At 37.9% G+C, this 14,513-nt stretch overlaps 2 protein-coding genes across 3 annotated transcripts in view; both read right to left on the reverse strand.

The window, feature by feature from the left end:
• Nucleotides 1-257: 257 nt before the first annotated feature.
• On the reverse strand, nucleotides 258-2,506 carry LOC125241071 (O-glucosyltransferase rumi homolog). The gene is made up of 6 exons (XM_048149374.1): nucleotides 2,322-2,506; nucleotides 2,053-2,237; nucleotides 1,546-1,734; nucleotides 1,249-1,379; nucleotides 890-1,037; nucleotides 258-767 (listed from the first exon to the last, which is right to left on the reverse strand). The coding sequence occupies exons 1-6, from the start codon at nucleotides 2,431-2,433 to the stop codon at nucleotides 345-347; spliced, it is 1,188 nt and encodes a 395-aa protein (XP_048005331.1). The 5' UTR covers nucleotides 2,434-2,506; the 3' UTR covers nucleotides 258-344.
• A 3,204-nt stretch (nucleotides 2,507-5,710) lies between these two features.
• The window catches only part of LOC125240604 (isocitrate dehydrogenase [NADP] cytoplasmic-like), a 28,338-nt gene continuing 19,535 nt past the window's right edge, over nucleotides 5,711-14,513 (reverse strand). For both annotated transcript variants that reach the window (XM_048148563.1, XM_048148562.1), the window contains exons 5-10: nucleotides 13,077-13,276; nucleotides 12,430-12,564; nucleotides 11,482-11,585; nucleotides 10,783-10,933; nucleotides 9,298-9,531; nucleotides 5,711-6,779 (exon numbers count right to left, since the gene is read on the reverse strand). In XM_048148563.1, the coding sequence (XP_048004520.1) occupies nucleotides 6,627-6,779; nucleotides 9,298-9,531; nucleotides 10,783-10,933; nucleotides 11,482-11,585; nucleotides 12,430-12,564; nucleotides 13,077-13,276 (977 nt within the window). In that variant the 3' untranslated portion in view covers nucleotides 5,711-6,626. The remainder of the gene's footprint in view (nucleotides 6,780-9,297; nucleotides 9,532-10,782; nucleotides 10,934-11,481; nucleotides 11,586-12,429; nucleotides 12,565-13,076; nucleotides 13,277-14,513) is intronic.

Consider the following 14,513-nt stretch of genomic DNA (forward strand, 5'->3'; position numbering starts at 1 on the left):
AGCTGCGATTAAAGACGGACAACTCAGTGGATTTCACTGAGTTCATTTGACACGCTAAGTAGATACGTTTGCTTGATCTATGGTTTATATGACATCTGTGGTAACAGCTGTCAGTAGAGTAGAATTTATAACGGCCAAATATGGAACAATATGCGGTAAAGGGTTAATACTTGTAGTTCTAGCTAAACGTTTGAAGTTCTGTGTTATCCTAGTCTCCTAAACTATAAATCTTAATTATTTCAATAAAACTCTGTATCTACCAATGACTTGTTCTTTATTTTGTATACCTTATATTAGCCCTCATTCTCTTAGTATAGAAGATGATTCAATTCCTTATTTTATTCTCATGATATTTTGATCAGATCTTCATCTCTCTCAATGTTGTACTTGAGCAACTTGACATATTTCTTCAGTAACTGTCTCCAGTAGCATTTCACATCCTTAGCAGTCAGGTTATCCCAAATAAATTGATATCCTCTTTCAGCTATCTCCTGCGCCAATGAATCATTTTCTTGAAAGAATTTTATATATTTGGCAATTTCTGATTGGGTAGCTTTAGGGCTTAATGGCACATAGTGTACCCATGGCTTTAGAGATGGGTAGTAGAATTCCTGCCATTCGTTTCCCACGTGAAATACTAATGAGTTGCAGAGGAAGAGGTGTTTAAAACGGAAGCTCGCTGCGACACCTCTGTAGTTAAATAGATACTTGTACTTGCAGTGGTCTTCAAAGGAAACTTCTGCGGCAGGTTCCGCGTTGAGCGTGTCCTGTAATAATATACCATGTTGTCAAACAAGCATACCTCAAATAAATTGATGTATAAAACAAGTAGTACAAAAGCAGCACTCATTCATTCAGAATATGTAAAAAAACACAATTAGTTACATACTACTTTGGATTTCCATGCCTGATTTTTTGTATACTGGGCGTCAACAAAATTGGGTTTGGCCCTAGAAAGAAGTACAAGAGCGTCTCGTTCTTCGCTTGTCCTAGAACCTCTGAAAAAACCTTTCTGTTCTTTCATACTCCAGGGCCATCTGTAAAATTGATATATAAGCAAAGGAACATCAAGATTTAAATTTATCATTTTCAACTACCTATTAGAATCTTATTTTAGAACACAAAATAATCATAGCATAATTTATGACAAGGATAGCAAGCTAAGCAGTTTTTAACTGATTGTAGAAGAGCTTATGTGAAACTTAAGAACAATTTTAAATAGGTATATTTTCTGGTTAGCATGTATACCTTTCAGCAGCAGCAGAGATGGATAATCTGTGTTTATCCCACCGTCCAATTCCATTAGGATATAACGCTATTGCAGGACCACCCTCCCAGAAACTCCATGCTGGATACATTATGTCATAGTAGTCTTTAGTCTGAAAATTATCATTTTTTGTCATCTGTTTCGATAACATACAGAATTATGTATTGTGCTGGCACTGGATGTATTAAGTAAAGAAAAACTAAACAAAAATTAGGACAAACATAGCTGTATGCACTCATTACCTACATGTTACAAATAAATAGACAAATGTTACATACCTTGCTAAATGAAAATACAGGTGCCTTAACATGACCCCAAACATGGTTGACTTGAGGCCAATCTCGAGTATTTATGGCTAGCTCCATATTTGGCAACTTTGGTGCCAGAGCTTTCAAGTAATGTTCTACACCTGAACACCTGGCTGGGAAATGGCAATCTTTTTGCCGATATAGTTTACCTTCAATGATCTGAGACAAATAACAAATCCCGTATTTTATACACCCAATGCAAACAATGTAAATATTGTATATAATAAAAATATAGACATGTCCAAACTTTCTAACATTATGTTATTATGATAAAAACCAACCCCGCTACAATTTAATTATAAACAAAGTATGTTTCAATAAATAAAATAATAAAAGAAATCATTATAGAAGATATCTTAAGCATCATGCGACTTGTATTGAATGACAACATATTACATACCTATTTAACACAGTTAAATGTATGTTTACTTATAAACATAATATACACATATGCTACATTGACTATTTTATTATTACCTGATATTTAGTGGCCTTTGACTGAGCGAGTGAGAACATTTCCTTCGTAATTCCATCTTCAAATGGAACTAAGTCTTGGTCAACTACAAACTTAAAACAACTACAATTTTGCCTTTCGCATGGCACATAGTCTGCAACAGCAGCTCGAATATCTCTCAAGACACTTGATGTCCATTGATTACTGTCTGTAAATAAATTATTCTGGTAAAGTTGTTAAATTATTTCGAGCACCGAGCAAATACAATACCGGCATTAGTTCTCATTCTTACCTTTAGAATATTTATTATGGTTTTCCGAACAAGAATTGGATTTAGAACATGTCTCGTCATTGTAGGATAATGTTGCAGCAACACACAATATCAGAATTTGTATACTTAACATCTTAAATACATAATATAAGGATTTAACGCGTCGAGTATTCAAAACACCGAAACATGAACACAAGCCAAGCAGATGCAGACGAAGCTGTCAAGTGTCGATGACAGCACGTAAACGTCAAAGTCAAGATTTTTTCTGGTCAGACTAAAGTCGTAGGCAATACTGCCGTATGTTTCAATATAATTTATTTAAGGCATTGTTGTATCCGGAATTAAACCACGAGTATTTTTTAACACACGGCCGCACCGTACCTGTAAGTGCGAGCGAGAAAGGAATAACTCTTTCTCGCTCCCACTTACAGGATTGTAATTGTTAGTAGTTAAACGTCGATACGAACTTACGAACATATCGTCACTACTTTTAAAAAAACTTATATCTTCGTCTGTCAATGAAAAGAAAATTGTAGTAAGTATGTATGGAATGCATATAGACTTACTGCGTTTTAACTTTGAGGAGCAGCATGAGATACGAGATTTTTTCGAAGTAGTGACGATATAATAATAGACGAACTCTACATTATCCCAAAGTTTCATCCTTGAGGAAATGAGGAAGGTCCGGCGGCTCTGAGCTCTTAGTCCATTAATACATTGGATACTAGTAGAATGCTTGTACCATGTAGGTACTGGTAGCTTATCTTTCTTGTTAGAGTCGGTCCAAGCTAACTCTGCAGATATTTTAATAGTACAAAGCGTGGCGTAGGAGTCAAAACTGATTTGAAATATAATTATAAGACGTTGTTGATAACCCTTCCACTCTGAATACTGCAGTAGTGGTACTCTGGATACAGTGGATAGCATAGCTGGGCACCGTTAATCAAATAGTTAACTTCGATAATCGTTATTAATCCGTTACTTAAAAAGTTAACTTCGTTAATCGTTAAAGCGATACATTTCGGTAGATTTAACGGAAGTTAAAGTTAATCGATAATCCGTTAACACGTCATAAAAATAGGACTCCACTGTAGGTATTATGTATTTCTATTTACTAAGTATGCACCAAAAACCATTGCACCAAACCTGTGACGCCAATCAGTAAAAAACCGAAATGTAATAATTACGGTCTCTTCGGGGTTTTACCGCCGTTGGTTGCCTAATTCCTAGGTTTTATTTCGGGTTGGTAATTATTGGGTCATTCATGCGGTCGCGATCGTGGTGCGTCGGTTCTTCAGATTGAGATGACAACTCGATGCAGCACAATACAGCATACTGGTAAAGTAATCTAAGGCCCGTGTCAGACTCTTAACTCGATGCGTCGGTTGCGCGATTTGTCTGTCATGCCTGATGATTGCACTCTATTCCCAGGTTAGTGATCGATCTAGCACGCCTAATAAGATTTAGAAGATCTCGAATAAGTGATCCAAATTTAGTCGTCAATTGGTCTTTTGACTGTTTATAACCGACGCATCTGTTTTTACCGATAAAACCTAGGTTTTGCCGTACTACGGGGCTTTTACAGTAGCAGTAAGAACGTGGTTTTCGCGGCTCAGCGAGTCGCTTGGGGTGCTGGATTAACGATTAACGGACTCGATGAAATTTAACGGAAGTTAACGAATCCATTAACATTTTTTAAAGTTAACTTAAAAGTTAATCCGTTAATCGAAATGTTAACTTCGTTAATTAACGATTAACGGATTAACGCGTTAATGCCCAGCTATGGTGGATAGATACATAGTGAATAGGTATTGCTTTCATTGCTACAATAGTAGATAGAAAATGGTTACTTTAAGTACATACCATGAAATCGACCTAGCAACCTATTAAGTACAATTCTAAGTAGGTAACAAATCAAATCTTTTTATTACTTAGATATTTTTTGTTTTGATTTTTTTAAGTAGTAATACTACTATACCGGGTGCCCGGTAATTAATGGACAACCTTTTAACCACCAAGAGGGCACCTTATACTGGTCCAGAAAATCGACTTTTAGGTTTATTAAAAGTTGCCTGGTTTTCGAGATTTTCACACTTTTTAAAATTTTAGGTAGTATTATAGTATTTTATGCAACAGGCGTTTAAAGGAGGTCAAAAAAGACGAGTGGCGTGGGTAACAATTTGAGGCGAAGCCGAAAATTGTTATTAAGACGCCACGAGTATTTTTTGACTCAGTTAAACACCGTTGCATACAATACTTTTTCTACGACCATGCACATACTTTTGAATAGTTTTCTAGAATAACTTTCGTGAAATTCGCACTGTTTCCTACAAGTATTTTGACTTGTCCTCTGCAATGTTTCTGCACTCACCCTGTCGCTCGCACTCCCGCGCGCCGCCGCCCGCCCCCGGCCGGCGCCCCGCGGCCCGCTATATCCCTTAACGGCTACCTAACAATGCTGTAAGAGCTATATCGTATGCGTGGGTACGCGGGGCGCCGGCCGGGGGCGGGCATCTTTTATGTAGGGTTTTAACGATCTATGCACGACCCGGTAAATGACGAATAACAACACGGGAGTAGAAAAAAATTTTAAAAATTGTGAAAATCTCGAAAACCAGGCGACTTTTACTAAACCTTTTTTTGACCAGTATAAGGTGCCCTCTTGGTGGTTAAAAGGCCTGTCGCCTGGTTTTCGAGATTTTCACACTTTTTAAAATTTTAATACTACCTAAAATTTTAAAAAGTGTGAAAATCCTGAAAACCAGGCGACTTTTACTAAACCTTAATGTCGGTTTTCTGGACCACTATAAGGTGCCCTCTTGGTGGATAAAAGGTTGTCATTAATTACCGGGCACCCTGTATATAAATTACTAGCCACGGAGGTGTACTAGCTATTGCCCGCGGCTTCGCTCGCGTTAAATTCGAAAATTGCGGAATGCTCCATACAAACTTTCACCCCATATTTTAGGAAATAGGGGGGTTAGAAAGAGACAAAAAGTTGCCTATGTCACTCTCCATCCCTTCAACTATCTCCACTTAAAAAAATCACGTCAATTGGTCGTCCCGTTTTGTCGTGAAAGACGGACAAAGAAACAGACACACACACTTTCCCATTTATAATATTAGCATGGATAAACTGAAATAGATACCACACACTAAAGAAAAAGCGATCAAGCCCACTGGTGGCAAAGCCGGGAATCGACCTGGCTCTCCAGCTATCGCGGCTGACGATTTCAGTCTAATTATTACAATTCTATTAAGAGTAAAATAAGAGTTCATTTAATTATTATGATCAATTAATATTCATTCGTTTTACAATCAGATTAAAATTTACCTGCAAGTTCGATATATTAAATATTACTTATAACTATACAAGGGCAGGGAAGATACTGTAAAAAATAAGTTAGAAGTAATAGAAATAAATATTTTATTAATTCATGATTGGAAGATACATAGACAGGTATAACTAATAACAATATTTTTAGTGGTGTGCTGTGCCTGTGCTCTGTTATGCTAAAATTGCTAAATGGGCGCCCCTGCGTTTGTTTACTTACATGACTTCGCAGTGAAATATAAGCGCAGATGCTTCTTTAAAAATGGTTTGTATCTAAAACATAAGACGGCACAATGCAAAAACTTGTGCAAAAAGGTAAAGTACATTTTTCCTTTAAACCTACTATTAATAAGGCACTTTGAGGGTATATAATAGAAACAAATAATTTTATATGGCTGAATCGTCTACTTTTGATCTTTAAGGATTATGTCTCCACTAATTTATTTTAAGTACTGCATGTGTGTTATAACCACAATTTTGGAAAGTATTATATTCGGTCCTAACCGAGCTGAAGATCAAACATTCACATTTTAGTGTACTTAATACAATAACATTGGACATGCTTACTAATATTTACTGCTAAGCAGCTACATTAAATCACTGTCTGTACTTAATGTCTACAATGTCTAATTACAATTATTATCCTTAACATGACTGGGTATAAATCTCATTTTTATCAAAAGTAGCAATCATGTATATAGAAAATTATAAGCTCAATCTAAAAAAATAAGTAGTGACTAAAAATTTGTAAACTGGATTTTTTAAAACCCTCCTTGGAAAAAATCAGTCTCATTTCTAAGTAGAATAAGCTGCCGAGTAAAATAGCCAGCCATTTCACTTGAGCTTACGTTTTGGCTCCGCGAAGTCTTTTATCTCATTATTACAAAGAAGAACAGGAAAAGATAGTAAGCCTATTTCTGGCCCATGAAATAGACGATGATTGTAGATTTCCTCGGGCCTTGTGGCGACAGCGGCGGGACCGAGGAGGCCGTTTACTTGGAAAGCTTGCGCTCCAGCTGGTCGGCGATGGCCAGCAGGAAGTCCTCAGTGTGCAGGAACATGCCCTCCTTGGTGTTCTCCAAGCCGTGGATACAGATCACCAGGTCCTTGGTCATCTTGCCGCTGTCGATGCACTCCACGCAAGCCTGTTCAAATTAGTGTATCACTTAAATAAATAAATAAATAAATATTATAGGACATTCTTACACAAATTGACTGAGGCCCACGGTAAGTTCAAGAAGGCTTGTGTTGTGGGTACTCAGACAACGATATATATAATATACATAGAAAACATCCATGACTCAGGAACAAATATCTGTGCTCATCACACAAATAAATGCCCTTACCGGGATTCGAACCCGGGACCGCGGCACAGCAGGCAGGGTCACTACTATATCACTTGTAAGTATTATAGAGAATACATTCTAACTCTGTGTTTATATATTTGGTTATAGCACCCGTTTAACTTACGACAAAGTTGAGAATCAAGATATACACCGTGTTTCACTTAACACTAAAAACCTGAAAACTGTTTGTTCAGAATCGAGAGTAGAATCGATTGAGGTATATCTTGATGGGGGTAATATTTTTTGTTTTAATTTGTATTATTAGTTATTGTTTACGTGCCCATTCTAAAAATTCGTAATACAACATAGTGCATATCATATTGTTAGAGGTTGTATACCTTTTTCAGTATTTAAGGGTATTAATACTGGCTGGTTACTTGGACGATTTTTTTTCTGCTACGAAATAGACGTTGTGCGTCAGTTTAAATTTAAAGTTTATCATAAGTCATAACAAACTGAACTCGTACCTAATTACAACCTTGTCATTTTGAATTTTAGGTTTAAATTTGCTTACTGAGTCACCTGTCCAATTTGAAGTTTACTGTGAGACAGGTTAAAGTGCTTTACATTGCCATAGCTGTCTATTGGTAAACCTTGTGTCGTTGCAGTAACGTACACAATTAAACAGTTTGAAGGCTTATGGTGGTAGCTAGCAATTATTTTATTGAGTGTAGAGTTGTGAGCGTCAGGACCCCTGGACCACTACAGATATTTGATGTTTAGTACATACTAAAATTTAGTACCTATTTGATACTATTTGGTACCTGAGTACATATATTTGGTACCTCCACTGATATCGAAAAATCGAGCGAATAAAGTGGCCAGACATTCTGACGTCAGGATGTCTGGACCATTTTTGGTTTACATAGTTCTAGACAACACTACTAATTGATATCTTAGTCAATATTTACTACCTATTTGGTACCTGTCAATATATTTTTTTCAATTTTTTTTGGCGTACTAGAAAAAAGTTATGACGGAATTTAAAATTGTGAGCCCAGCCGTGCCGTTGTAGTATGTAGCGCCTGTCAAAAGTATAGAGGCAAATCCGCCTGCCCTCCTGCGCGCGTCAACTTAAATAGGAATTTAGTTTTAGGCACTCGCACATCATCTCTACTACTGACTAGTGGCATTAATATAGTCGAAATATAAAAGTAATTAGTGTAATTACACTAGTTTTCCATTTTCCTCCTGAGAGACCTAAACACGTGGCAACAGTTGGACAAATTCTAGGGACGAAATAGCATAAACTGTTATAATTAACAGCGTCATTGGTAATATTGGTATATAGGATGTATTTTGACGAGCTCCGTTATAGGGGTTCATCATATAAATAAACCACTGCTTTCGGTAACATTTGTTTTTTGCATCATCATCATCATCAGCCTATCGCAGTCCACTACTGGACATAGGCCTCCCCAATTTCACGCCACCGTTTCCGATTAGTTTTTTTGCATTGATTAGTGTCAATTATGAATTAAGAATAAATACAATACAAACATCAAATCAATCATCTACTATCAGTACCTACAACCACAATGCCGCCAAATCTGCTATACAGCTCTACAGCTGCTGAACAGTCGCAAAAATGACCGGCTGTCAGGGGTAAACTGATTTAAAAATTTCTCCGCCAGGAGATGTCTCTCAGGGACATGACATGAGATTAGACGTTATTGAGACTGTAGGAGGTTCTCTCAGGAGGAAAATGGAAAACTAGTGTAATTACACTAATTACTTTTATATTTCGACTATATTAATGCCACTAGTCAGCAGAGATGATGTGCGAGTGCCTAAAAATAAATTCCTATTTAAGTTGACGCGCAGGAGGGCAGGCGGATTTGCCTCTATTCTTTTGACAGGCGCTACATACTTCAACGGCACGGCCGGGCTCACAATTTTAAATTCCGTCATAACTTTTTTCTGGTATGCCAAAAAAATTTGAAAAAAATATATTGACAGGTACCAAATAGGTAGTAAATATTGACTAAGATATCAATTAGTAGTGTTGTCTAGAACTATGTAAACCAAAAATGGTCCAGACATCCTGACGTCAGAATGTCTGGCCACTTTATTCGCTCGATTTTTCGATATCAGTGGAGGTACCAAATATATGTACTCAGGTACCAAATAGTATCAAATAGGTACTAAATTTTAGTATGTACTAAACATCAAATATCTGTAGTGGTCCAGACCCTAGTCAGAGCATGAATTAACATAATGGATACTTTCATCACTTATACCAATATGTGGTTAGGGGTCTATACGGCAATGAAATCTTAACTTTAGTAAAGAGGCCAGTAGCATGTTGAAAGATTACCTCTTCCAAAGCGAGCGCGAATTTGGCAACATCGGGCGTGTTGTCCAGCTTGGCGCGTTGGATGAGCCCGCGGGTCCACGCGTAGATGGAGGCCACGGGGTTGGTGGAGGTGGGCTTGCCCTGCTGGTGCATGCGGTAGTGGCGCGTCACCGTGCCGTGCGCCGCCTCCGACTCCACGGTCTTGCCGTCCGGGCACATCAGCACGGACGTCATCATGCCCAGGGACCCGTAGCCCTGCAGTCAACATCGAATTAACTCAGTGCATGTTGTACAAAGATTTATGATAGATAGATAGATAGATAGAATACTCTTTATTGGCACACCTCAGCAAAAGATACAGTGGAGACAAAACAAATGATTATAAATAGAGGCAGACAACAGGCGGTTTTATCGCTAAAGAGCGATCTCTACCAGACAACCTTTGGGTAGCGGAAATAAAAAAACATAATCAAAAAGAGTACGTGCTTCGAAATAAAAAAATCATAATTATTCTAATTTCCAACACACAAATTGAATAAACATACACATATAAGAGAATATAAATAGACTTACATAAACATACTTAAATAGTAATATACAAGCCAGATATAATGATGTAATATAAATAAATAAATAAATATTATAGGACATTCTTACACAGATTGACTGAGGCCCACGGTAAGCTCAAGAAGGCTTGTGTTGTGGGTACTCAGACAACGATATATATAATATACAAATACTTATATACATAGAAAACATCCATGACTCAGGAACAAATATCTGTGCTCGTCACACTAATAAATGCCCTTACCGGGATTCGAACCCGGGACCGCGGCGTAGCAGGCAGGATCACTACCGATTGCGCCAGACCGGTCGCGAATATGATGATGTTAATAATTATGTGTATAATGATGTTATGATGTAATATAATAGGCTAGTTTCCTACTAGTCAAATCAGCTTCTTTTTAAGAACTGTCAAAACGATTTGCTAATATGGAATTACTATGAACTATGACATACTGAGAAGTGACGTCACGGTCAATTCATCTACTTTATATCTTTCTCTTTGACTTATTAAATAGAAATTATATCTAAAGATGACTACTGCCCATAATTTTCTTCTAATTATGTGGTGCTTTGTTTCGTGCACTGCATAAAATATTTTATTTTAAGTATAGGAAACTAGCCTATTAATAGAAATTATAGAAAACAGAAGGAAGGTACTCGTAAATTCAATCAACCTCATGAGAATTTTGTAACTGTAGCTGTACAATGTATGTAATACGTAATCGAGTCAAACAAATATTATGTGCTTTTGTTTTTCTCTGAGAAGTAAGGAAGAAGTGTGCACAAGGGTATTTTCCCCATGTGTCTCCCATCATATGCCATCATAGACAACACGTCGCCATCAAAGTTCTTGCAAGCCCGGACTAAACTGTATGTCACGTGTCCTGTCCTAAAATGAGCATTCAGCATGTAGTAAGTAAGATGGGTAGGCAGACAGACCTGCGCAACGATGTCGGACTGCACGTCGCCGTCGTAGTTCTTGCAGGCCCACACGAAGCCGCCACTGCTCTTCATGCTCTGCGCCACCATGTCGTCGATCAGCCGGTGCTCGTACCAGATCTTGGCGTCTGCGAACTGCTTCTTGTAGTCGCTGGTAATCAAAATCAGGTTTAGTAGTCAGATTTAGATTCTAATGTGTCTATATTGTTTAGTTTTTAACTGTTGTTAAATATGGGGTGTTATAAGTTTGATGTGTCTGTCTGTCTGTGTGTGTGTGTGTGTGTGTGTGTTTGTCTGTGGCATCGTAACTGCCGAACCGATGAACCGATTTAGATTTAGTTTTTTTGTTTGAAAGCTGAATTAGTCGGGAGTGTTCTTAGCTATGTTTCATGAATATCGGTCCAATAGTCCGGGGGGTTATTCAAAATTTAAATTTTTTGGTTCGATTATTGTCTGTATGTTTAAAAGGAAGTTGGTGTAACAATTTTGATGCTGACAGCTGATAAAAATAATCATTGACTCTATCAGGGTCATTAGTTTGTGTGTTTCCTTTTTTCAGATGTTTTTACATTTTACTTTATTTTCTATCATATTTTATAAAAGACCTAGCCTAAGAAGAAAGACAAATAAAATAGACACAAAAATAAGTGTATGTACATTGTTAAAACGTATTTTTAGCTGTAACAGAAAAATAAATACCTTTGGTAGACCTCTTCGAAGATGTCCTTAAAACGACCGTCATATCGCTTGAGAATAGTGTTCTTGGTAGACAAGTACAATGGCCATTTCTTTTGTAGTGCCACCTAAACAAACAAAGCTTGTAAAAATAATATTACTGGCATAACTGTTGTTCAAGTCAAGTTAATGACACTGGGAGGGTTTGGTTTCGATGCACTTCAATTTAATTTGATACATTTACCAGAATACCTAGACTTTACAACGTCACATGTCACATCACTAAACCTAAGAATGCCTGTAGGTACCTAAGACAGAACTAGATTTAGATAGAAAAAACAAGTTCATCTTTGTATAGGGGTCGAGCGTGTCAGATTTTGTACTGAAGTTGTTACTTGCCTGTGATTTTAAATATGTCTCAGCCCTTGAGTGTTCATAATTTTTGTGTTGTTGCAATTAAATATCACGTAACGAGGCATTTTTAATGTTTTTGTGACTGACAAAAATTGACGCCCGAAAGCTGCAAGCTGCAGACGGACAACTCAGTGGATTTTACTGAGTGTCTTCGGACTAAGGAAATCCAGGACAAATAAGACAATGGTATGGGTGTAGGTGGTAAATGGAGTAAAAGTATAACTGAATGGTACCCAAGGGGTTGGATACAAAACGAAACGAAATGGAAACGGAAGGCTGGCTCGCAGCTAAAAAGATGGGATGATGACATTCGCTTAGTCGCGGGAGTAATCTGGAACAGAGTAGCACTTGACAGAAACGAATGGAGGAGGCTGGAGGAGGCCTTTGCCGACTGGCAAACAGACTTTCAGATGACAAGAAGGAGAGATAAATTAGAATACTAAAACTATATCCATCTGAAATCTGCTGAGGACGAGGCTCATATCATAATCAAATAATCATAATCAAATGGGTGTAGGTATATGTATGTGCAACGTAACCGAAGCACCGCTAGTTCACCTGGAAGCTGGAATGTGCGAAGGCGCGGATAGACTCGTCGGTGTTGTACATGCCGAGCGCGACGCCGGGCCCCTTGAAGTCGTACAGCAGCCGCTTGTCCACCGTGCCGTCGGCCGCCGTGTACACCAACTCCACCTAACACATTTAAATAATATAATCGATAATTGGCGAACGTGATCTAAACAACACCATATTACACCTTTCAAGTTAGTTTTTACTAACAGATTCAACATCATAACATTTTTCTTTTAAATTCAAATGGAATTATAAATTTGAACTATGTGAATGTGGCTTTCTTCAGAAAAAAGTTGCCCAGTTGAGACACCCAGAAGCCAGGTACCGGCAAGTTGTTTATATGGAGATTTTTGCATCTTAATTGTCCATTCTGATAACTTACGTATTGTCTGTGTCAACATCACTTATAGAAGTTAAAGAATATCAGAAAAATATTGAAAATAGTATATGTTATTTTGATCATCAGCTGTCTTAGTAACTGACCATGCTAAGCATAATGGAAGGCCATACATATTTTTAAAAGTAAAAAAAATATATTAAAGGATGACGCTGTGTCACCTCCGCTGTGCCATACGAACGAACGCATTGCGTCGCGTTACGTTATGCTTTGGTGTTTGAGAATGAAGACTAACCTTTCCAGGTTTAGACACAACAAAGTCCTGAGCCTTGTACTGGTCGCCGTGCGCGTGGCGGCCGATGACGATGGGCTTGGTCCAGCCGGGCACGAGCCGCGGGATGCTGGCGCACAGGATGGGCTCGCGGAACACCGTGCCGCCCAGGATGTTGCGGATCGTGCCGTTCGGGCTCAGCCACATCTTCTTCAGCTTGAACTCTGCGAGGAACAGTGTCTTTATCCATACTAATATTATAAATGGGAAAGTGTGCGTGTGTGTTTGTTTGTCCGTCTTTCACGACAAAACGGAGCGACGGACTGACGTGATTTTTTAAGTGGAGATAGTTGAAGGGATGGATAGTGACATTCGCTACTTATTGTCTCTTTCTAACACCCCACTTCCCTGAAATGGGGGGTGGAATTTTGTATGGAGCATGCCGAATTTAACGCGGGCGAAACTGCGGGCAAAAGCTAGTATTAAATATATGTGTATGCCTATCGAATGCCCTTTTGGTTATGGGCGTTATGGCATATCTTATGACAGTTACAACTATGACATGTGTCATATGGGATCTAAAGCAAAGCTAAATGTACATGTTTATTGTGTTGATGTTATTTTATACTTAACACCGGCGCCTGCAGAGATTTATATTACGGTTACAATGTGTCTTTTCGTCGCTTCTGGCCTACCACCATACATTGCACACAGCCAATATGTTGGCCTGACAAGTCAGGCCAACATGTCATGACATTAAGTTAGTCGAGGAGGATCCTGCTAGACTTTGAAGGTATGTATGTAGTAGTAGTAACTCTTTATTGTACAAAAATACATTAAAAAATAGCATACATTGAGATGCGAAGTACAAAGGTGAACTTATACCTTTGAGGGATCTCTTCCAGTTAACCTTTGAGTAAATGAGAGAAAAAACTTGAATTGTATGTAGCTAAGCATAAGTTGGCAACCATTTGGATACCACAGCCTGAGGGAGGGTTATTTTAGACATCTTTATATCTCCATATGAAATGCACAACCAACTTGACTTGGACGACTTTACCTATATTCATGACTAATAATTTTAGCTAATACTTCTTTTTGATCATAAATCTAAATTGAACTCGAGATATACCAAGCCATAACAAAATTTAACTGCACATTATACAGTCTACACCATTGTATACACGAACATATTCGTTACGGATGTTTATTAATTTTATTGGAACTTGTGCTACGTTGAGTGTACAAGATTATGAGATTTGGGTCATGGTTGTATTCAGATAAAAGTTTAATTTAAATTAATACATTATAAGCTGATACACTTGATGAATGAAATGAAAAGTAGGTACATTTGTGTTCATATCACGGTCCCGATGAAACCAGGGCCTGCCTGTGCCTGTGCCAAAAATACAGTCTTTGTCAGCACCAATATGTAAGAGTAATAGAATAACTAGGATACGC

Source organism: Leguminivora glycinivorella, chromosome Z, assembly GCF_023078275.1.
Source record: "Leguminivora glycinivorella isolate SPB_JAAS2020 chromosome Z, LegGlyc_1.1, whole genome shotgun sequence".
In the NCBI taxonomy this organism is placed as follows: domain Eukaryota; kingdom Metazoa; phylum Arthropoda; class Insecta; order Lepidoptera; family Tortricidae; genus Leguminivora; species Leguminivora glycinivorella.

Bases quoted from the DNA above. Each gene is read 5' to 3' on its own strand.
- LOC125241071 (XM_048149374.1), bottom strand. From the start codon at position 2,433: ATGTTAAGTATACAAATTCTGATATTGTGTGTTGCTGCAACATTATCC. The intron at 2,238-2,321 runs GTAAGAATGAGA...ATTTATTTACAG, and splicing joins CCATAATAAATATTCTAAAG to ACAGTAATCAATGGACATCA. The intron at 1,038-1,248 runs GTATACATGCTA...TCAATTTTACAG, and splicing joins ATCTCTGCTGCTGCTGAAAG to ATGGCCCTGGAGTATGAAAG.